The sequence below is a fragment of the Salmo salar genome, chromosome 18 (assembly GCF_965601325.2).
Source record: "Salmo salar chromosome 18, fSalSal1, whole genome shotgun sequence".
Taxonomy (NCBI): Eukaryota; Metazoa; Chordata; class Actinopteri; order Salmoniformes; family Salmonidae; genus Salmo; species Salmo salar.
The window spans coordinates 21,543,481-21,565,922 of NC_138308.1; the positions used below are offsets into that span (position 1 = coordinate 21,543,481).

The window sequence follows — 22,442 nt, forward strand, 5'->3', positions numbered from 1 at the left end:
CTCAATGCACAGTATTAGTCCTGTGCAGCAAGATAGATGAGGTTTCTCTCCTCTCTCCCCTCTGTGTCCATTTTCACTATGTTCCACACCCAACGGGCTTTAAAAGAACTCCATCCCCATCCCCCTATTCCCCATCCCCCCCACACCCACCTCCACCACTGCCTTTGATTGAAATTCATCTCAAGTTTATTGAGAAATGAATGAGAGATGCTGCACGGTATTGACTTTGAGAGGAAAACACAACTCATCTTGAATGAGGGGGAAAACGCAGCGGTAATTTAGCCGTCATCGATTTGGCCCCGTCCATGTATTGATCTTCATTTTACAATATTAATTTGCGGCTGCAATCAGCTGTGAAGGGAGGCCATTTGATTTCTGTTGGACGGGAATGTGTGAAAGTCCCCCTCTATGTCCTTTGAGGAGGGTACCACTCACTTTAGATGTCATCGAAGGGGAGCCATCAGGTGTCTCCACTAATTTCCAATACAGAGATTAAGGGAATTTTGAGAGTATGGAATTGTGAACTGATACAGTACATCCCCTCCATTTAACCTGTGTTAATTACATTTGATCTGTTGCAGAAGCAATATCTGGTGGAATTGTAACTGTCGTTTTATCTCGCTGTATGTATCAGCTCAAAGTTCATGAAATTTCAATGAACATTGATTTCTCTCTATTGATTCATCTTACCGGCAGATCTTTGAAATGTTAATTTCCTGCTCAACCTGAGACTCCTGGAGATGGAATAACTCCCTGTTAGCTTGGCTTGGATGGAGAGCATAATGGTCAGTGTTAAATGCACTGGTTTGGTTTGCTTGGGTTTGCCATGAGTTAAGATTGGTTGGTTTGGTTTGAAGTTGGGTTCTGACTGTATGCTTCTTTTAGATCTCTCTCCACAGTGGAAATCTACAGTATAATTCTGAACAGCATGACCTCTAAATGTCTCATGTTATCCCTGCAGCTGTATCACCTGTTTAAGTTCACCTATTTACCTTCAATAACACTGAGTGATATTGGCCTTTTTCATCCCTGTTTGATCCTATTCATGTCAGTAAAATTAGGTAATTTCCTGTTGTGATTGTGATACTATCTGTGACCCATATCTGTGTTGCAGCTTTAAGATGATCTCAGGTGCCCATGAGGCTTCAGGTGGACACTATCACAAGTTACAAACTCACTAACACTTCGTTCACCTCGTTCTGTTTATCTGCTCCCCTTCCAACTCTCTCTCCACCTCAGTATAATCTGTGATAGAGGGAAAGAAAATAAAGACGTGTAGGACGAGTGGAGATAGGCTCCAAGCAGTTAAGTATAATTAGTAATAGCTGGCAAATGGCAACAAGGCTAGTATTTATCTCCGGGAAAGATAGAGTTGTCGTAATAACCAATAATGGCTGGCAAGAATGCTAGCGCTCTTTGCAAACTTCCATTCCAAGAGCACAGACTTAACAAGGAACCATTTCCATTAAATGTACTGCTTTGCTCAAACATTTTCCCCTGTTACTGACTGTTACTGCAAGCCAATACAGTACATGACTTCAGTACACTGCCACATACTGAGAGCATGCAGGCGTATTGCCATATAAGCATTTTCATCTGCCAACGACGGCCATGTTACATTGCTCCTCTAGAGCGGTTACTCATGTCCTATTTCTAGAGTACATGGAGAAGGAGCAGTAGACCGTGCTCAGACGCATGTTTGGCCATCCACTCTGCATTTTAAGCAAAGACACTGGGCTCGGAGCCTTCTGGAGTGAATGTGTTAGGAGCATGAACGGATGACAGAGTAGATTAAGGGCATTAGATCAAAATAAGATCGGGAAGTACACATGCCAGGGAGAGGAATTCCATTGAAATCCTGCCATAGATTGTGTATGTGTGTGTGTGTGTAGTGCTTGAAATTAGATTTGATATGGTCACAGCTGCACACCAACTCATGCATTCCATTTTTTTCATTCTGAAACATGACCATTCACTCACTAGAGTGAGGAAATGACTGAAATATTCATAAAGTTTCCACTCAGCTTTCGCATCCAAAGAATGAACTCTGCTGGGCATTTCTCTTTTTAATCATGTGCATCCTATTCAAAAGTGACAGTAATTTTGCTTCTTCAGCTGTAATCAAATAAAACGCTAAAATGATTGGCATGACTTTATTGTTAAGTGCTAAACATTTTATTATGAACACAAAACAATTATAGCTTCTCATAAGTGATGAGGAAAAGATTAAGTTGAACTAAACAAGGTGTTTCAAGCTGAATTGCTAGTACAGAAGACGAGAACATTTTATCAGTCTATTTCATTCACTCTTTTTTTCACACTCTTTCTTTATTCTCGCTCTTTATAACTGGCAAAGTATTGAAATGCAGCCCTTGCCTTACCTCGCTGTGTCTCTTTCTCTCTAATTATCCGTGAGGTCAGTAGGCAAAATGGGGAAGAAGCCAGGAGATCAATACAAATTATCCCTGAGCAAACCAGTGCTGACAGTTTGAATTGCAGCATATGTTTACCCAAAATCAGGCAATTTATCTTAATATCAGCCGAGTAATGCAGCAGGGGTGAGAGGTCAGACAATCTCTCCACCTCATAATTACCCGCCTCTAAAACAGGAAAGTGGTATTGATTGGCCGCGGGCCGGGAAGCGGTCGTGACTGGAACGTGCCAGCCCCCCCACCCCCACCACCACCACACACTCCCCAGCCAGACTTCCACCCAGAGCAGGATTTATGGGATGTGTGTGGAGGGTTTCATGTTTCCTCACCATGGCTGAGAACCCTCGCAGGGGGGCCTGCTCCCCTCCCTAGTCTACTCCAGCGCTCTTCGCCTCCTTAGCTTACCTCTCACAACACTGCACTGGGCTGGTAGAATGATGGAGATGAAGCTCATGCTGGCATGCATGCTGGCGGTCCAAGGGCATCCTAGAGTTCAGAGCTACAATATACAAAAGGGTTAGAAGAAGGTGGTAGGAAGTAGGTAAGTTGGGGGTGTTTGAGAGAGTATAGTGGTGTATGTATAGTAAAATGGAACTCAAGTTTGATTGTTAAGAAATCAACCTAAATTAGATGGAATTTATTCAGCTCAAATATGATACATACTATAATACAATATATTTAATGTACAGAATGAATACAAGTGCTCAGTATATGTCGTCATCAGTCCTTATAGGATTATTGACAGTTTTTGTCTCTGTGTGTACACGGTCGACTACAGAACTGTCAACTCATCAACTGACAGCACCGTTTAGCGCTAATGCAAGTCTCCATCAGCTGTCAACGTCATTTGCATGAAATCGATAGCAGATGGGGGTCTGTGTCACCAATTTCATTACGCGGGGTTGTTACAAAGATCATCTCCATGATAGATGAGATTGCGACACGTCGACATGCGCTGCTCATGGCCCAGAGTTGCACCCCAATCACAGAACCTTGAGACATGCTTTAATCCATATCTTAAAGAGCAAGAGAGAAGAGACATCTTGTTTACTATCTGTGGTACGTGATGCTCATGTTCTAGGCCCCCTTTCCCCCTAGACGCCATAGTAGTTCAAGTAATTTAGTGTTTTCAAACAGAAATGATAGAGAATTAAACGTTAACTATGTTTAAATGTGTATGACATATCAAGATGTTCAAAAAGGTTTTTCAAACTACATCAGGCTGCATTACTTCAGGATTACTGTAATTGTAAATACTTCCAAAATACGCATACTTCTCCTTTATTACCCAGGTCTTGTGGTGTAGCTAGCTACTGTATCTGTACCCAGCATGCCCGGCTGCAGTGTTGAGTGTAGTGTGTTGTGCAGTGTAGGCCCCAGCTGAGGCAGAGGACAGGAGAGCATGATGCATCACCCAGCGAGAGCCTACTGACAGCCGGGGATGATTGATGGCCTGATTATGGAGTGTTTTTTACAGATACACAATTTACATCACACTGGGCAGCGGGGTCTGGCAGGGCTACAACACACACACACACACACACACATGCATGCGCCTTGCGGTGTGTAGAAAAATAACAAAAGAAAGAGGGCAAAATCCCAGCTAGGGCCTTGTCATGTGAGATCAATACCACGGATCAATCCTTTATCAGGGAGAAAATGGCGTTCCCTCACGTTCTAAAGCGGACCTTTGTTGTTCATCTGCATGATGAGATGTCAAATCAGATTTCCAGGAGTGTATGTTGTGACGTGCGGTGTGTGGTGCGTTTGGTTGTTGGGAGCTCACTTTATGTGGTGAACAGCCCTGTACCTGTCTAGCAACGATTTGGTAGGTTGTGTGTGCGTGTGTGTGTGTGGCTCCCTGGTCTGTGTGTCAGTGGCCCTGGCTGTACGCTTGGCGTTTGCGTTTATGTTCTCTCGTGTTCAGCAGGTTCTGCGAGCATTATTCCGTTAATGCTGAAATTACATGCTGAGTAATGAGTGATGGGCCAAATTACAGGCTGAACAATGAATAGAGGCAGGCAGCTCTTATTAGTCTCCACAGAAAGCCATTGATTTATGATGCACCGCCGCACTCGTCTGAGTTACTCTGCCGAAAATTATATCTACATTGAGAAGTGATGTTCTCTATTAAGTTGTTCCTTCCCCCGTTACCCCTCCTCCCCCTTCCCTCTCTCCCTCCTCTCTCCTTCCTCCCCCCTGGCCTACGGGTGTACATGATTGTTTAGAATCAGCGAGCGCTGTAAGGAAGCCTTAAATTTCCCATTATGACTGTCAGACATAAAACGCCTTAGTCTTACCAAAGTCTGGCTTATGATTCATTTACTTTGTGCCTCTGATTCATAGCCCAATACGGCTCGCTGCTCCAGATTACTATTTGAGAGGTGGGTGAGATTGATCGCTCTGTGTGATCTGCTGTAGTATTTCAGTAGAGCAGCGGGGTGGTACAGTAGGTGCAGCGTTGGAGTGACAGCAACTCACGCTAGATCAATTTGTGGACATGCCTTTCACAGATTATTAAAGCTTGGTTTGATTAACACACCCCACTATGTCGTTTGCACTCAATATTCCCTAGAAGATAAAAAGAAGAGCGCCCTGTGAGAGATATGAGACCTGCTCTAGACTGATGTACTGCATCATGTCATCATGGCTATTTTGCTAAATTAAAATGTAACTGGATGCAGGGGATTTGTGACACTTGTGACAGAGTATTCCTACTAGTTGCTGTGCATTGCAGACATTGGTTTACAGAGTAGTTATTTACTTCACTACACATTGTCTAACCATTGGATGTAATTTTTTTTTTAGCCCTCAATGAGCCAACCATCGACTATGGATTCCAGAGGCTGCAGAAGGTCATCCCCAGGCACCCGGGTGACCCTGAGAGGTTACCAAAGGTCAGTGTTACATCTCATCTTCACAAAAAACAGACAAAACAACACCACAGACACAACAAACCACACCATACACACACCAAAGCTGCTAACCCAACAACATCATCAAAGACCAAGAAACAAAACAACATCAAAAGAAGTTCAAACCTTTTAACCAAATAGAAATACAATACACAAACACTCTGGTGCCTCCATCTAGCATTGATTTGGGATCGTATTGGTTTAGTGAGAAGCGAGAGAGGGAGGCATGCGTGTGGTAAAATAGCTCAATCAGACATCTTTCCTCTCCAGTAGTCTGTGGAGATGATAATCAACTGGTCGTCTGGGCCATCATTACCCCACTCATGTTTTCCTTTCATTCTACACAGCTCCATTTGGTTTAATCTGTTGTTTACATGACTACGCTCGTAAACCCCCCCCCCCCCCCGTCCCCCGTCCCGTCCCCCGTCCCCGTCTTAGTGTGGCTAATAAGGCCAGGGACACATTATAATGCGTTAGGTCTCACTGCTTTCTTTAGAACTCAGTAAAGGTGTTGAAAGACTCTTTATTTCCAAACGCTCGTGACACTTTTTGGCATATTTCAAAATGAAAACAAAACTACATATTTCAGACATTCTTTGATTCCTTAGCATTTCGATTTACTCTGATAAATCTATTACTGGGCTCATCTGATTGTGACCCTTCTAATTCCCATTGGGTATAACTGGCATTCCAGTTGCGTCAAGTGTAATATTATGACTGATTAGTTTGCACAGACTCCCTTGGCATGTAGTAAAGTGGTGACCACCTCAGAGTTTTAATATTACCATAAAGCCTTTTAAGACCTTATCTATTAAAGCCCAGCATGCAACACTGCAATATCATTAACGTCCAACAGACAATTTAATAAAGACCAGGCTGTGTGGTGTAGTATGGACACTGGGCTAAGTCAATGGGAAGATATACGACATCGCAGCCAGCAGTCTCTGGTGCACAATATGAAGTGTTTCAATTAGACTTTGGTCCCCGTGGAAAAACAACACCTGGACATGAAATGCAACTCTAATTTCAACAGAACATTTGTAAGACCAAAGGAAAGGTTCACTTAGTTTTTATGGCTGTGAGTTTCTCTCCAAGTCTCCCTGCCCTGGGTATCTGTCTGCACACTCAATTTAGTCAGTACATTTCTGTATAATCTACAATTTGAATATAACAAGGAATACAGTGATGTATACTTGTTTTACAGCATCCATTTTTTCTTCTTGGAGAACAAAATGCCTTTTGGCGATAAAACAATCTTTCACTCTGAATCTGAGATGAGTTTCCTCAGTGTGCTTACTTACTTAATATAGCAGGGTCTCCCCCCAGCCCTCACATGGCCCAAGCTCAGAGTGAAATGAAACCCTGCACTTCTAATAAACAATATACATATTTGATTTGCTCTCTAATGGACCCAAGTATGGGGTTCAGGGGGCCAAGTAAATGATCCTACAGAGTGATTCATCATTGTTAAGCTTGCCATCTGAGGGTCGCCTCTCGGGTTCAACAGCAAATTCTCAATATAAGAGCCTCAGGCTAGCTAGCATGTACATTGTGAACGAGAAGAGATACGGCATGAAGAGAACAGCCATTATGGGCTGCAGGTGAAGCGAAGAGACTCTATAAAAAGGAGATAAAGCTGGAGGAGGTGAAGTATGCATTAGCAGAAAGGCAAATCGACACCGGCCCCCCTCCCTCAATGACTTCACCCTCCAGTTGATAATATTATGGCGCTATTGATTTCCACCAGCCTTTTCCCCAGGACCAGTAAGACACGTGGTAATTGTGAGGAGACAGAAAGCCAATATGGGAGTGCTCATGGATTGCAAGGGATGCACGCTAATATTGTTGCTACACCGAGAAAAAAGGGGGGAAGTGTGCTCTGATTGAAGTTTACCTTGTAATTTTAAGACAACATTGCAGATGACAGACTGACCCTAAGGGACAAGCAGCGATATAAAAATCCAATGCAGAGTCCAGAGTGAATATGAAAGTAACAAGTGTGAACAGTCAAGCGATGTGAAAGGAGATTAGTTTGTGGGCATGGCGTTAAGTGAACAGCGACTTAGGAATTCACCCTCCTTTTTAAGATCTTGTTATAAAACAATTTTAGATTCCTCCCATAAAAAAATACAATTTATAATACCATTTTGTGCCCTGTGGCAGTAATGGACAAATAGACTGGATATCGCATTATAACACACTCAATTTCTCCTTTCTTCTGTAACAAATTAGATTCATTACAAAATTAAAAGCAGAAACCCAATATTGTTTTATTATTACATTGATTGCATTCGCTTCTCTCTTTTTTTCCCAAAATGAACACAAACCTATTCTTTTCCAATTCTTTGTGAAATCCACAAGGAGAAAATAAATATTACAAATGTGTTCATGTCAAGCAATTATCCATGTATTTAAATGAATGTCTATTCTTGTGCTCTTTGAAGTACCTACATCTAATGGCCCTATCCTTCTGAATGTATTCATTACCTCAGGCTAGAGCTAACACAGTAATTGCCTTACAGTTTTATAATGGCATTACCACTCCAAGCTACATAACCTGGGCCCCCTTTTATTAACTGTGATAACATAAATACACAATCCTAGCTAATCTACCATGTGGAGAATCACATTTAGACGGGTTTTAGGCTACCGTGTAAAACATGCAATACCTCAACATTTCTCAAGCCTTTGTCAGTTAACAACAGAGTTCATTTGGTGGTTTTAATGGTGTCTAGTTCTTGGCTGATCTGTGATCAGTTGTTGAGCATGTGTAAAACGTGTAGAACAAGGAATACCAGAAAAGCTGTCATGCCTTTGTCACAAAACAAGAGATCATCTACGGCTTTAATTGTTTTCAATTTAACATGGTGTTCTGATATGTCTGTCTCCATGACAAGAAAGCCAATTACATTTTATGCTGAAGCAGTATCCAGATTTACATGGAAATGCCCTCAGAACGCCATTCGGTGCTAATCGTATTCACAGCGTGAGCCGATACGCGTGAAAGTGTCTCGTCGGAAACAAAACAAACTCCTTGGTTGATTGGGTATCACACTTCCCATCATCCTCGGATATGACTAGGCTACCACTTAAGCATAGCCCTGCGAGTGAGCTTGGTTAGTTAAGACGCCACGCGGTAAACGACAGATTAAGGATGAGAGGCAATATCGTTTTCTCTCTTTTTTCCAAGCTGTCCTTATGTTGCTGCTGCAAAGTACCATATGGACAAGGATGGAGAGGAGGTTTTCAGAGAATGAAACATGGCTTGCGAACGTGACAGTCTTAATTGCTATAATTGTTGTTTGAAATTGAGAGGCATGTAGAAGATCTTCAAATATGATAGAATAGATTATTGGTAATTATTAACTGCAGGAAAAAGGAAAGAAAAAACACTTTGTCTCACTCATCGAGCAAGAGAGGAATCTGTTCTGCCTGATGAGAACACAGCAAGACAGCTGGTCCTCTCATTTAGTGAACCTGCTTCATGACAACCATAATTCTTTATTTGTATGCAAACTAGATGCATGCAACGTTGAGCATACACACCAATTTCAGAGGTAAATGCTCATTTTAAAGAGAGCCACCCATCCGGTAACTTGGTGGATTAAGCTCTATGTTTCTATAAGAGCATGGCACATGCTAAAAGTGGCTTCTACAGCATTTCATCTTGATAAATCAAGGAATTTAGGAAGATATGGCTCTTCAGGATGAAAGGAGGCCCATACACACTCCATACACGCTCCATACGCGCTTCCTTGGAAACGCAGGCCAAGTCTTGGAGGCCGCTGTTTGAAGGCGCGATGGCTGTGTTTACATTCATTTATGGCAGCTGCCGTCTTAATCCCAGATTTCTATTGCCAAGTGATGGAACACTTCACACAAATTACTGAGGCCCGTGAAGGAAAACACGCAATGTGGGAAGAAAACAAGCGCCATCTGAGATGTTTCTAGTGACAGATTTGCATCGCTTTTAACCGGGGTTCTGACGGAAAGTCAACACACTGCTGCAATACAGCAGGTGACAGTAAAGAAGCATTCAAATAAAACACCACAGCAATAGCTCAAGCGTGTCTTTGTGAGAATAAATGCTCCTAAGTGGAGGAGATGCTTTTCCTAACATATTGCTTGGAGCATCACACTAAACAAAGCAGTGCCGTGCTCCATGAATGATTTCATTAAGTGCTCAATTCAAAGAGCAGATAAAAGCACACTAACACGCTCTATTCTGAAGTAGAGCAGGGAACAGGATCCAGGGCCAACTCCTTCTCAGTGTTAAGACCCAAAGCAACATGGCTAATCCTTATTGGTGAAGCAGGGACAAGCATGCAGACATGGATAAGAATACATCCCATGCATCCATGTCCCCGAGGCACAAGCACCCAGACTCTCGCTGGATGGGAAGTCATTTGTGAAGTCCTTTACAACAGCCAGTCAAAGAGGTTAATTGAAAAATGTCTTAATGTCATTACGGCAGAACTAGATTAACCCAAGCTAATTCACTTTATTGTTCTGAAGAAAGGAGACTCCAGTGCTGAACTCTTGTGCAAACGCGAGCCCAGAATTTGAGGGTGAGGTGTTGTTTTTAAGGCCTACGCTGGTTTAATTAAGAGATGGGACATTATTCATTGTTCCCAGTGGTTCTATGAAGAGTTGGTGGCCTAATGCAGTGTTGGTGCCTCTCAATACAGGGTCACTTTTATTTACCCACCTAACAAATACCTCCTATTGTATGTGTAAAAAAAATGACTCTTATTGTTACATTCCATGTCATGGTGTTTGTTGAACAGTGCCATTGAACATAGTCTGCCATCAGCATTTCAATAATATCTGTCTTTCCTATTTTTTTAATCAGGAGGTATTGCTGAAGAGAGCAGCTGACCTTGTTGAAGCATTGTATGGGATGCCCCACAATAACCAGGTATGCAGACTGACAGAGACACACACGTCTTACAAACAAACAAAGCTACCATAATGGATGACTGAGGGAGAGCAGCTCAATAACTCTTAACTTCTCCCTCCATGTTTCACAGGAGATCATTCTGAAGAGGGCAGCAGACATAGCGGAGGCCCTGTACAGCGTTCCCCGTAACCACAACCAGATCCCCTCCCTCGCCAACACAGCCTCCCACGGCATGATGGGAGTCAACTCCTTCAGCAGCCAGCTAGCCGTCAACGTGTCCGAGTCCCAGGGAAACGACCAGGGTAAGTGGAACTTATGCTTAGTGGTCAAGAATCCTTCACAGTCAGCGAAGTAAGTAATGAATTAAAGAATAAATGAATCCTATAGACCTCGAACCACCCCATCCTCCTCTTCTTCGTCGGTAGGCTACAGCCGGAACACTAGCAGTGTGTCTCCACGAGGGTACATCACCAGCAGCACCCCACAGCAGTCCAGCTACAACACCGTCAGTAACAGTATGAATGGCTACGGGAACTCTGGCATGTCCAACCTGGGAGTTTCCAGCTCCCCTGGGTTCCTCAACGGATCCTCTGCCAACTCTCCATATGGAAGTGAGTAGAGCTGCCATCTCAGACCTGTTCAGGAGGGAGCAAAGTTACACAATGTTCAGATGGAAATGTATTGTGTAGGGCAGTTATACTTGTCTGTCAGGTAGCGAATCAGAATCATGTTAGACTCTATTGTTTACATTTCTATAGGCAATGTTCTGAACGTTTCACCTCACTGAATACAGCCCAGTTTAGTCCGATAGCATGTTCTTACCCCCCCCCCCCCCCCCCCCCTCCCCACACACCCCGCCCCCCATATCTTGTGTGCAGTTAAACAAAAGAGCGCCTTCGCCCCTGTGGTCCGACCCCAGGCCTCCCCACCCCCTTCCTGCACCAGCGCAAATGGCAACGGACTGCAAGGTGAGCCCCCCTCACCCCCTCATCCCTTCCCTTCGGACTACTGGGCAGATACCGCGGCTCATGCCTCTGTCCGGTTTGGTGAGGGACTAATCATTACAAATATGCATTTTAACAGGCTACAATTTATTATTTACACCTTTGAGGTTACATTCAAATACACAAGCAAGCATGAGGGCACACACACACACACACGCACATAAGCAGACATGCAAACACACCACACACACAACCCATCCAGTATAGCAAATTATATATTCCAAGGTCTAAGGACAACACCTTCCCAGAATTGTTTTAGTAATTATGTTTATTAGGTTTTGTGTGTGTCATGACCAACATGATTGCTTTGAAAACAAGCTTAGCCGTAGTGTGCGCCCCAAGATGAATAACATTGAGCTTAATGAAGTGGGAAATTAAAGTTCATCTTGCTACACGATCATACTTATTAATACATGTTGTGCAGAAATTAATGAGCAATGCCTTGCCATCATCTGTGCTGGCAAACTTAAAAGCATTCCAACCATGACACTACAAATACTCAATGATTTTTCATCCTGGCACTTTACTAGCCCCCTAATTGTTCAAAATGTGTGAAATACTGAGTATATTAACTCTCTGTATAAGCTAGAGTTGCTAATGATATCCTAGCAGATGGTCTGGGTAAAATAATGGAAACTACCTTTGATCTCTGTCTAAGCTTGTGGATAATGATTTTGAAATAGGAGTAGTGTAGAGACTGTGGAAATAGGAGTGTAATGCAGTGGCTCCATCTTCAGTATGGAGAATGGTTGAGTCTGAGGGGAGTCAGATCAGTCTTAGGGGAGTCAGATCAGTCTGAGGGGAGTCAGCTGAGTCTGAGGGGAGTCAGTTGAATCTGAGGGGAGTCAGCTGAGTCTGAGGGGAGTCAGATCAGTCTGAGGGGAGTCAGCTGAATTTGAGCGGAGTCAGCTGAGTCTGAGGGGAGAGATCAGTCTGAGGGGAGTCACCTGAGTCAGATCAGTCTGAGGGGAGTCAGCTGAGTCTGAGGGGAGTCAGCTGAGTCTGAGGGGAGTCAGATCTGTCTGAGGGGAGTCAGCTGAATTTGAGGGGAGTCAGCTGAGTCTGAGGGGAGTCAGATCAGCCTGAGGGGAGTCAGTTGAGTCCTTAAGTGACGAGGGTGGGGGTTGTAGCACAGCATTGTGGGTAGTGGCCGTGTTGTTATTCCATGGTCGGCAGGGCCGTCTCTCCTAGGAGTCTGGTTCACTGTTTGCCATTACCTCAACACCAGGAGGAATATCACACGTAGCCACGCTGCCCTGCTGGGGCCTGAAATGTCAGAGCAAGAGGGAGGCTTTTAAAACTGTCCTGTTAGAGAGGTGTGCACTCAGACATACGCACGCATCACACAGGCACACATACACACAGTCTCACTTACAACATCATAAATTAACATCTGTTTTAAAGTTCCAAGATGTAAATAGCTAAATGTTTTGCTTATCCAATTGAATACATTGGAAAGGGTGAATTTGCTAAATACAATTTCTCTCTCTCTCTTTTCCAGCTATGTCCGGTCTGGTTGTACCTCCAATGTAAATGCACTTTCATCGTCTCAAACACCAATCTTCTCACCACGATACAGGACACACCTTTATCACACAGCAAAGACACTGGCGTAATCTAAAATACTGAGGATATAGTCAACATCTTATTCTGTTTTTAATGAAGATAAAAACAGGATTTTCTTTTAAAAGACTATTTCAAGAGTTAAGATTTGGACATTTGGACAAAGCATTTCATTAGGAACTCAACAATTGTAGCTTTTTTTTTGCTCATTTCTTTTCCATTTGATCAACCTGGAAGAAGACGAAGGACGATGGAGTGTACGTTTTGCATACCTATCGCGTTGAACTTGGGCTTTGTCCAGTGAACCATATACTGGAAGAAACTCTGTGGACTCATCATTTGGTTTTAATGTAAACACTGATGTACATTTACCTATGAACTTGTTTGCCTCAGAAAATGTTTTTTTGTTTTAACTCTCTTTCAATAGATTCACAATTGTGTGTCTTTATAATGTGACTTTTTTGTATTTTTATGTGTGAAAAAATACAGTGGGGCCAAGAAGGTTTAAGATTTTCAACTGGAAAATATATGAGATATATAATGTAGAAATCAATCATAAAATACAGCAAATGCAAGTAAATGGGTGGGGCTGGGTGGGTGGGTAAGATTGTGTCATGTTTCATTCATACATCTTAAATTAAATGAGTAATTTATTGTAGCTAGAAATTCATCTTCGAAAGTGAAAATGATCTTGGATTCAACAAGTACACTGGCGTACGTAGAACGCCTGGCTAGAGCTTCCTTTTAAGCAAGTGTGTTTTGCCACGTTTATTTTGACTTTTTGCTAGCACTGTATATTAATGCATTCCTAGGCTACTGTGAAGTCTGTTTCTTGTTGAAGAGGGCCATCCTCTTCCTTCTAGCTCCAAATCCCCTTATGTGTTTTATATGTGGTTATAAACTTGTAGACTATTGTGATATTGCCAAAATTGTGCTAAATATTTATGCATCTGTCTTTTTTTCCATGTTATTTTAGATCAACAACATTTAAAGCAACATTAAACTCCATCTAAAATGGAAAGTAGTTCATTGTCATATTTCCGTTCCAATACACACTTGCGCTCACTTGAGGGAAATTTTGTAACATATCAACTATAAATATTGTATTTATCTCTGATATTTTGTATATTGCTTTTCATTATGTATGTATTAATTGTCATGCCCTTAATAGTGATGCAGCACAGAATTTCAGCCAAGAACTGTTGCCTTCATGTTTTTTTTGTATTTGATAAAATGCAATGTCCATATATTTCACATGTATCTTCAAAGTTTTGTTACTCTGTCAAGACTCTCTGTCCATTTTTTAAAAGGGAAGTCAAACTTCATTGTTTATTTTTATATTGATTTTAAATTATCTATACAGACCATTTTTGGAGAAAACTTTGTTGGTTGTATTGTCAAATAAATAGTTTGTGACCCATATGATAGTTGTTAAGATACAATAGAAACAATGTGCATGAGGGACAACCTTGGAGGAAGGGACTCCATTTGTGGTAGTATTTTCTTTCTGTTTTGTAGAATGTATACAAGTCACTTTTACTCACCACTTATGACTCTGCCACATAGCTTAAATGTGTTTACAGGGAACAAAAATTCAAAATGTCAAAATTTGGAATGGAAACAGAAATGAACAAGTCATGTTTTATTAAAATTTTCAGTAAAAAAAAAAAAATTGCTAATGCCTGTGGATTTCTTCAGTTGTTATCTTTACCTGAAATACGACAGCAAAAGACAATGATAAAATAATACAGAACACTTTTGTACATGAAAGCTTGGATTGCCCCTGTAAGAACCAGGGATGTCCACTCTCTCCATGGTAGTTTCTAGCCTTTTAGATTCAGAAACAGGTTGTAACAGGAAGCTGGGCCAATAGAACAGAACTGCACACAGATTTGTTTTGACCATTTTTGGGAAAGATTAGAAATACGTTTTATAAGAAACTTAAAACGTATTTCTAATCTTCCCTAAATAGTCAACAACAAATCTCTGTGCAGTTCTGTTTTATTCTATTGACACAGCAATTTGACTTTGAGGCACATTCATATTGATCTTTATATCGGCATCGCTCTCTACTGCCATGCTTTAAAATAGCCTGTTAAATGCATTGTAGCCTTTCATAAATGGCGTGAGCTTTTTTATTCAAAGCACCCTAAAGAGCTCCATTAAAATCCCTCATTTCATTGCATTAGGCCGCCTAGTTAATAAAGAATCAATACATTGAAAGAGCAAGGTTATCCTTTGTCTATAAGGGGTTGGTATTGTTTTGAAACTCATAGTTTGAACGCTGAAAGGGGGCCCTGTGAAATCTATACTCATCAAGTGGGTCAAACAGAGATAGAGAAGCGACGGGGAAGAATAGCGCCTCTCCTGTAAAACAACTAAACATCTTATCTGGTTTTCTGAGTGGTCCTGGAGACCAGGTCACAAAATGTCAATTTCTCATCAAGGCAACAGTGTCCATGACCATCTCACCCTATAATCACGTTTAAGTGAATGCAAGTTGAGCAGGAATCAGCGAATCACAGCTTATTATGCCAGCGGAATGCATAGATGTCATGGCACATAAGATAATGCAGGTGATGCTGATAGTATGAGGTCAGATACGCCAGAGAATGATACAATTTTCAACTGCAATCGCTGTGTGCGTCAAAAGATTCCCTTGTTAATCTGACGTGTCTGATAACAATAGTCACATACCTGCTTCCTGATGTAGTATTATCTGTTTCTGGCCTTTTTTTTCCCTTCAAAAATGTAAAAACCTAGTTAAAGGAAAAACTGAATCCATCTATTCCATATAAACATTTGCTTTCATTTCTAGTCTTAGCATACATTAAGTGTTATATTTACAGTATGTCTGGGATGGGCAACTTTGATGGGGGTGGGGCCTCAAAAAAACGGAACTCATCATAGGGGCCGCAGTAGCTCATGGGTCAAAATTGCACCTTGTGTATTCTATTATTCTAAGTCTCAACAGTAAGTTGAGACCCCGACTGGCCTACAAAAGGGGGGCCGCGGGCTGCCAGTTGCCCATCCCTTACCTATGTCTATCAATGAACATTGATTTAATGTGCATCTGAGACCTTTAATAGTAGGATAACAAACATAGTAAGCAAGCATTTTGGTGCATGCCCAGTAATGCCAAGCAGGAATATACTAATGCTTGGAAATTAAACCAGGCTCTCTCTGTACCAAAAGCCAGTCCATAGCCACAACACTCAATCATAGTGAGAGCCTTTTTATTGGAGAACTCTAATGGCCTGGCCGCCCTCCACCATGCTCTTAATGTGTGCATTCAATATTTATAAATCCTGAGTCAATAACGCCCTATAACCAGGGCCTGACAGACACCCACACTCTCCAACACAGGCTGGGGTCAAGAGGTCATGCAATCAAAGGAGGCCAAGGCTCACCACATCCATACAGTATGTTGCTACTCTTATCAAGACTTTCCTCAGTAGTGGTTATCTGTCAAAGGAGAGAAATCTTAACAGCTCACATATTGTTACCTTTTAAAATACCCCCTCTTCATTACACAAATAAGAAGGTAACGTTGAATATATCTATCCAATGTTTATGAACTGACTATTTTATTTGCTACTACTGACACAGCTCCTGTTGTTCAAGATATTTTGTCTCTACCATTCCTCTCAGATGCGGTTGCCTCAGATGCTATACCTGGCCATATCACTGCAATGTTCCTATAGTGTTCAGGTGAAAGATTGCACTCCAGTGATAGTGCCACACAAAAGCCTGCCTGGACAATGAGCCAGTCAATGGAGAGATCCAGTTGAAAGAGTCACAATGGCTGTGCATGCTGGGAATTGGGCTGGATGATATAAAGGAATGAAACCTTCATTGAGGCCATGGAGGACAAGCATTCAGAAAAGGGGTTTTGTTCGGTCTTTATCAATCCACAGTTTCCCATGAGGAAAAACAATTCAAACTGACCTTAAAAGAGAATATTACCTTACACATATTCAGGTGCTTATATGTTCACTTTCAGGGGTACTGATGTAATGGCTTTGTAGCCTCATGTGTACAATATCAAGATGTTCATTTATACAGTAATTATTATTCAACCTGGGATTTGAACTCACAACCTCTTGGTTCACGGAATTCCAGCATTCTTCCTGCTACGCCACCATGTATATGTCAATGACTGATTTCACCTGTATTCCTACACTTTGATTTCAAACTAAATCTCAGTTTTGTAAAAAAAATACACTCAAGAAAAACTAGTATTTATCATTGTGATTCAGAAGTAAAATTAAAAGGTCCAATGCAGCTGTTTTTATCTTACTGTGATTGTTTTCAATTAATATGGTCAAAAAGAAACAAAAACAGCTTCTTAGCAAAGATACATTTCTCAAGCAAGAATTTTCCTGGGAGTGGTTGGAGTTGGGCGGGGAAAACTGTTATTGGTCTATTCATTAATTTACCACCTGGTGATGTCACCAGGCAGGCCAAAAAACTCCATCATACCAAAACAGGCTGAAATTTCAGGCGGTCTTTTCAAACAGCTCTTACACTAAAAGGGCATTATCATCATTTTCACAAGTTCACAGTATTATTCTATCAATCAATCAATTAAATTGTATTTGTCACATGCTTCGTAAACAACAGGTGTAGACTAACAGTGAAATGCTTACTTACAGGCTCTTCCCAAAAACGCAGAGAACAATTGAAAAATTCTTGAAAGATAATAACATGAGGAATAAATACACAATGAGTAACAGTACCTTGGCTATATACACAGGGTACCAGTACCGAGTCCATGTGCAGGGGTACTAGGTAATTGAGGTAGATATGTACATTTAGGTCGGGGTAAAGTGACTAGGCAACATGATAGATAATAAACAGCAGCAGCGTATGTAATGAGCAAAAAGGGTCAATGCAGATAGTCTGGGTAGCTATTTGGTTAACTATTTAGCAGTTTATGGCTTGAGGGTAGAAGCTGTTAAAGGTCCTGTTGGTTCCAGACTTGGTGCATCGGTACTGCTTGCCATTCAACAGCAGAGAGAACAGTCTATGACTTGGGTGGCTGGAGTCTTTAGACAATTTTTCTTTTACACCGCCTGGTATAGAGGTCTTGGATGGCAGGGAGCTCGGCCCCAGTGATGTACCGGGCCATACGCACTACCCTCTGTAGCGTCTTGTGGTCAGATGCCAAGCAGTTGCCATACCAACCATTGATGCAGCCAGTCAAGATGCTCTCAATGGTGCAGCCAAATATTTTCAGCCTCCTAAGGCATTGTCGTACCTTTTTCATGACTGTGTTGGTGTGTGTGGACTGGTACTCTATACCCTATGTCAGTGGTATTCAAAGGAGCTGATTGTGGACTACAGGAAACAGAGTGTGGCGAGCACGCCTCCCATCCACGTCGATGGGGCCACAGCGGAGCGGATTGAGAGCTTCAAGTTCGTCGGTGTCCACATCACTAAGGGATTAACATGGCCCACACATACAGTTGTGAAGAGGGCACATCAGTGCCTCTTCCCCCTCAGGAGGCTGAAAAGATTTGGCATTGGCCCTCAGAGCCTCAAAAAGTTGTACAGCTGCACCATTGAGAGCATATTGACTGGTTGCATCACCACTTGGTACAGCAACTGCAAAGCATGCGACTGCAAGGTGTTACAGAGGGCGGTGAGTACGGCCCAGTACATCACTGGAGCCAAGCTCCCTGCCATCCAAGACCTCTATACCAGGCAGTGTCAGACGATATTGTCAAAGACTCCAGCTACCCAAGCCATAGACTATTCTCTCTGCTACCGCAAGGCAAGCGGTACCAGTGCACCAAGTCTGGAACCAACAGAACCCTGAACAGCTTCTACCCTCAAGCCATGACTACTAAACAAGACTGCTAAATAGCTAATCAAATTACTACCTGAGTTGACCCTTTTTTGCATTAAGTCTCTTCCACTGACCCTGCATACACACATGCAGTACTTTCACTGACATCCCAACACACACCTACGCACACACCACAATGCCACATAGGCTGCTGCTTCTGTCTATTATCGATTCTGTTGTCTAGTCACTGTCGGAAGACCTGCTGTAACAGTGCCTCAGCGACCTGGAGAACGGTAGGGAGACCAGAGAGGGGGATAAAATTCGGAAAATCTGTCCACAACAACCATAACAGTGGTGAAACCATCAGACAGGGGAAGATCAGTAACAAAATCTATGGACAGATGGGACCGAGGCTGCTGAGGCACGGGAAGGAGTTTCCCTGCTGGAGCATGCCGGGGAGATTTGGATTAGGTACATATGGAGCATGAGTTGACATAGTGGGCGACGTGCTGCGCCAAGCTGGGCCACCAGTAATTCTTGGAGAGGGATTGGATGGTGCGGGTGATACCTGGGTGTCCAGCGGCAAGGGATGTATGTGCCCAGGTCAACAGCCGATCTCTCACCCCCGTGGGGACGTAGATGCGTTCTGGAGGGCAGGTGGCAGGAGCGGGTTCAATCTCCAGAGCCTGGTGGATGTCCATATCTATGTCCCAAAACACGGGGCCAACGATACGGGAGGACCGATTGATGGGCTGGTGGGCACTTACAGGACTCTCAACCGGCGTGGAACCACAGGGTATGGGGAAGCAGGTCCTCCGAAAGCCCAGTTCCAGGTGGTGATTTTCATGCTCGACCATGATATGGTGGCGTTGTGACGCTGGAGCCATGGAAGTTGGAGGATTACCTTGTGTACGGGTATGGTGGTGATGAAGGGGAGGCTTTCCTGGTGTATGGGTCCCACAGTGAGGGTGAGTGGTGCGGTGATGCTCGTAATTGTGCCAATGGTCGCATATCTAAGTCATGGACAGGAAAAGGAGAGAAGAGCAGGGTATGAAGTTAAGTTCAAGGAGGAGGCGAGGGCCTGGTCGATTAAGTTCCCAGCGGCACCAGAGTCCACTAGAGCTGTAGAGACCACACTTGAGGGACAGCCAGCCAGTGAAATAGGAACCATAAAGGGTTTGGCGGAAAACGATGATAATGGAATACTCACGCCTACCCTTGGAGATGTAAGGTCACTGGGCTGTCCCTCTGCTCTAGTGGACCCTGGGTTAGGGCGCACCGGACACCGCTGAAGCTGGTGCTCCTCCTGGCCGCAATAGAGACAGAGCCCCAGCTGTCTCTGGCGACGTTGCTCTGTCACGGAGAGGTGTGTGGCCCCTACCTCCATGGGTTCAGGCTCTGCCTCGGGACAGCCAAAGGAGGGAGGCGAGTGGCGAGGTGGACACCGGCGCTCCCAAAGAAGGTTATCCAGATGGATGGTCATCGAGATGAGAGCCTCCAAGGATACGTTGTCATCCCGTCATGCCAACTCCATCTGGACCTCCTCGCGCACACCACTGTGGAATAGAGTACAGAGCGCCGGCTCAATCCATCCACCTCAGGCTGCCAGTGTGAAAGGTGAGGGCGCACTGAGCAGCAGTTTGGCCATCCTGCCGGAGCTGGAAAAGTAGCTCTCCTCCCTTTCTACCCTCTGGAGGATGATCGAAGACTGTCCTGAACAATGCCAGGAACCTCTCATACAAACCCAGCTCCTCTTCTCTTCTCTCCCAGGTGGTTGTACCCCACTCCGATGCCCGTCCGGTCAGCAGGGAAATGACCGTGGCAACCTTGGAGCTCTCTGTGAAGTTTGCCAGGTATGCGTAATGATGGGTTGCCAGGACCGGTGGTTAGTAGACCGGCGATGTCGAGAGCCGGAGAGCGGGAGTGGGAGTAGACGTGACAGGTCCCCGCTGAAAAAGTTTGAATACCACTGCTCATCAAGTGTCTTTGAGCACTGTTAGTTTTACGTTGGTGTTACGCTGGTGGTGATAATTGTACAATTATTTACTTGATTCTGGGCAGCTTTCAGCATAGTGCAGAAATGCATTCTTGCCAATAACTCTGTGGCCATATCTCTTTTACAATCTGTTACTATAGCAGGGAATTTCAGGTTGATAAGAGGTTGTGAGTTCAAATCCCAGGTAAGGCTGAGTCCCAAGTGTGGTCACAGCGCAACATTTTAGAAGATTGTACAGTAATTGAAATCAGAATACAGCAGCATACTGTCATTCTATAAAAATAACACCTTCAAGTTATCGTATATATTTACTTTATTTTTACTGTAGCTTTCGGGCAAAGTGCAGAAACATATTCTTGGCAATAAATGTACAGACATGGGGGCGCAGGAGGAACTTCAGGTAGCTAACAACCAAGAGATTGTGAGTTAAAATCCTAAGTGAGGCTGAGTCGCGACTAATCAACATACAGCAGCATACTCTCCTTTAACATTAACACCTTCATTTAGGTGTTAAAACACAGTAACTGGTTGTAGATTTATTGTATTTTCACCGCAACTAGACACAAACCTCCAGTGTACCATGGCACAACATTCTGAGAAACGTTGAAATGTTGCATCCCCATGGTGTAAAAAAATTCACAAGATCATGTTTTCACATGTTGTTTTTACATGTTGCTTCACATGTTGTCATGTTATCACATTAACTTTACATAAAATCATGTGTTCACATGGGTGACCATTGGTCTGTCTATCTGCAATCCAGTCTACTTGAAAAAATAGATAAAGTTAGGTCAGCAGAAATATATCTACTTAATTCAGTGTGGAATAGCAAAGTATCCTAATGGTAAAAAATCCATTAAACTTGTATTTGGGTGTCATTTGATACTATATTAATGATCTAGTGTATTACAGACCCACATATGCAGGATTTACTATATTTGTCTTCCATAAAGCACACTCAACCAAGAACAGTCATAGTACAGAAACCCAGGTCAGAAAGTGAGAGACGACAGTGATAAAATAATATCACTTCAACTGCATTTTTATGCCATACTCTGACACATAGAACTCCCTTCATAGTACCCCTCAGTAGTGCTTTGTCCACTAGTTCTGGATATGATATCATCTATTAATAATGTATTGGCAATGGATTACATAAAAAGAGACCAGAAATAACATCCAATATTCATGCCCCCTGAGCTTGACTGTGTCCATTCCTTTTGGCCCATAAAACCTTACCCCCATTTCCATATCCGCTGAGGGTCGCGACAGGTTTGCCACACAAAGACTCACAGAACAGCTCAACTCAGGAAAAGAGCTGTAAAAATTGGGTGGATTTCTGAACCCTTATGAAACAGCACTCATAGAAAAAAAAAACCACATTTCAGCGCCTGTGAAAAACCTGGTACAGTATTTCTCCCTTTAATTGTGCCACTTCAGAAATTGACGTGCCTCTGAAACATTGTATGAATCACACAGTTCTTGTAGTCCCCTTGTCTGGGAATGTTGTTACAACATCTGCATATTATAGAAAGTAATGGAAGTAGCAGAACTGGCAGCTGCAAAGCAACAGGAAGCGTGCCATTTTCAGTCAGAACCGCTGTACAAACCACTAACTGTCTGCCAGCCATGGTCTTACAGTCGACACTGAGTGGGAGACACTGTGATAAACAGGCAGGGTCTGAGAGCTGTACATCCTAGGGGGGTGACAGCACCAGTTTGACTGTCAATGAGGATCATTAACAGTGTGTTTTAAAGAAACCTGAACAGTGATTAGGAAGCTTGAGACAGGGTCCTCTATCAACCGATATGAAGTTCCAAAATTGTTAAAATACTCTTAC

At 43.0% G+C, this 22,442-nt stretch overlaps 1 protein-coding gene across 6 annotated transcripts in view; it reads left to right on the forward strand.

The window, feature by feature from the left end:
• The window catches only part of LOC106577027 (transcription factor COE3), a 73,501-nt gene extending 59,008 nt beyond the window's left edge, over positions 1-14,493 (forward strand). For 3 of the 6 annotated variants that reach the window (XM_014154676.3, XM_045700856.2, XM_014154680.3), the window contains exons 11-16: positions 5,241-5,329; positions 10,200-10,265; positions 10,378-10,549; positions 10,673-10,858; positions 11,126-11,293; positions 12,753-14,493. In XM_014154676.3, the coding sequence (XP_014010151.1) occupies positions 5,241-5,329; positions 10,200-10,265; positions 10,378-10,549; positions 10,673-10,858; positions 11,126-11,293; positions 12,753-12,784 (713 nt within the window). In that variant the 3' untranslated portion in view covers positions 12,785-14,493. The remainder of the gene's footprint in view (positions 1-5,240; positions 5,330-10,199; positions 10,266-10,377; positions 10,550-10,672; positions 10,859-11,125; positions 11,294-12,752) is intronic. The other 3 variants (XM_014154684.3, XM_014154683.3, XM_014154686.3) reach the window with 1 other exon arrangement.
• The last annotated feature ends 7,949 nt before the right edge of the window (positions 14,494-22,442 follow it).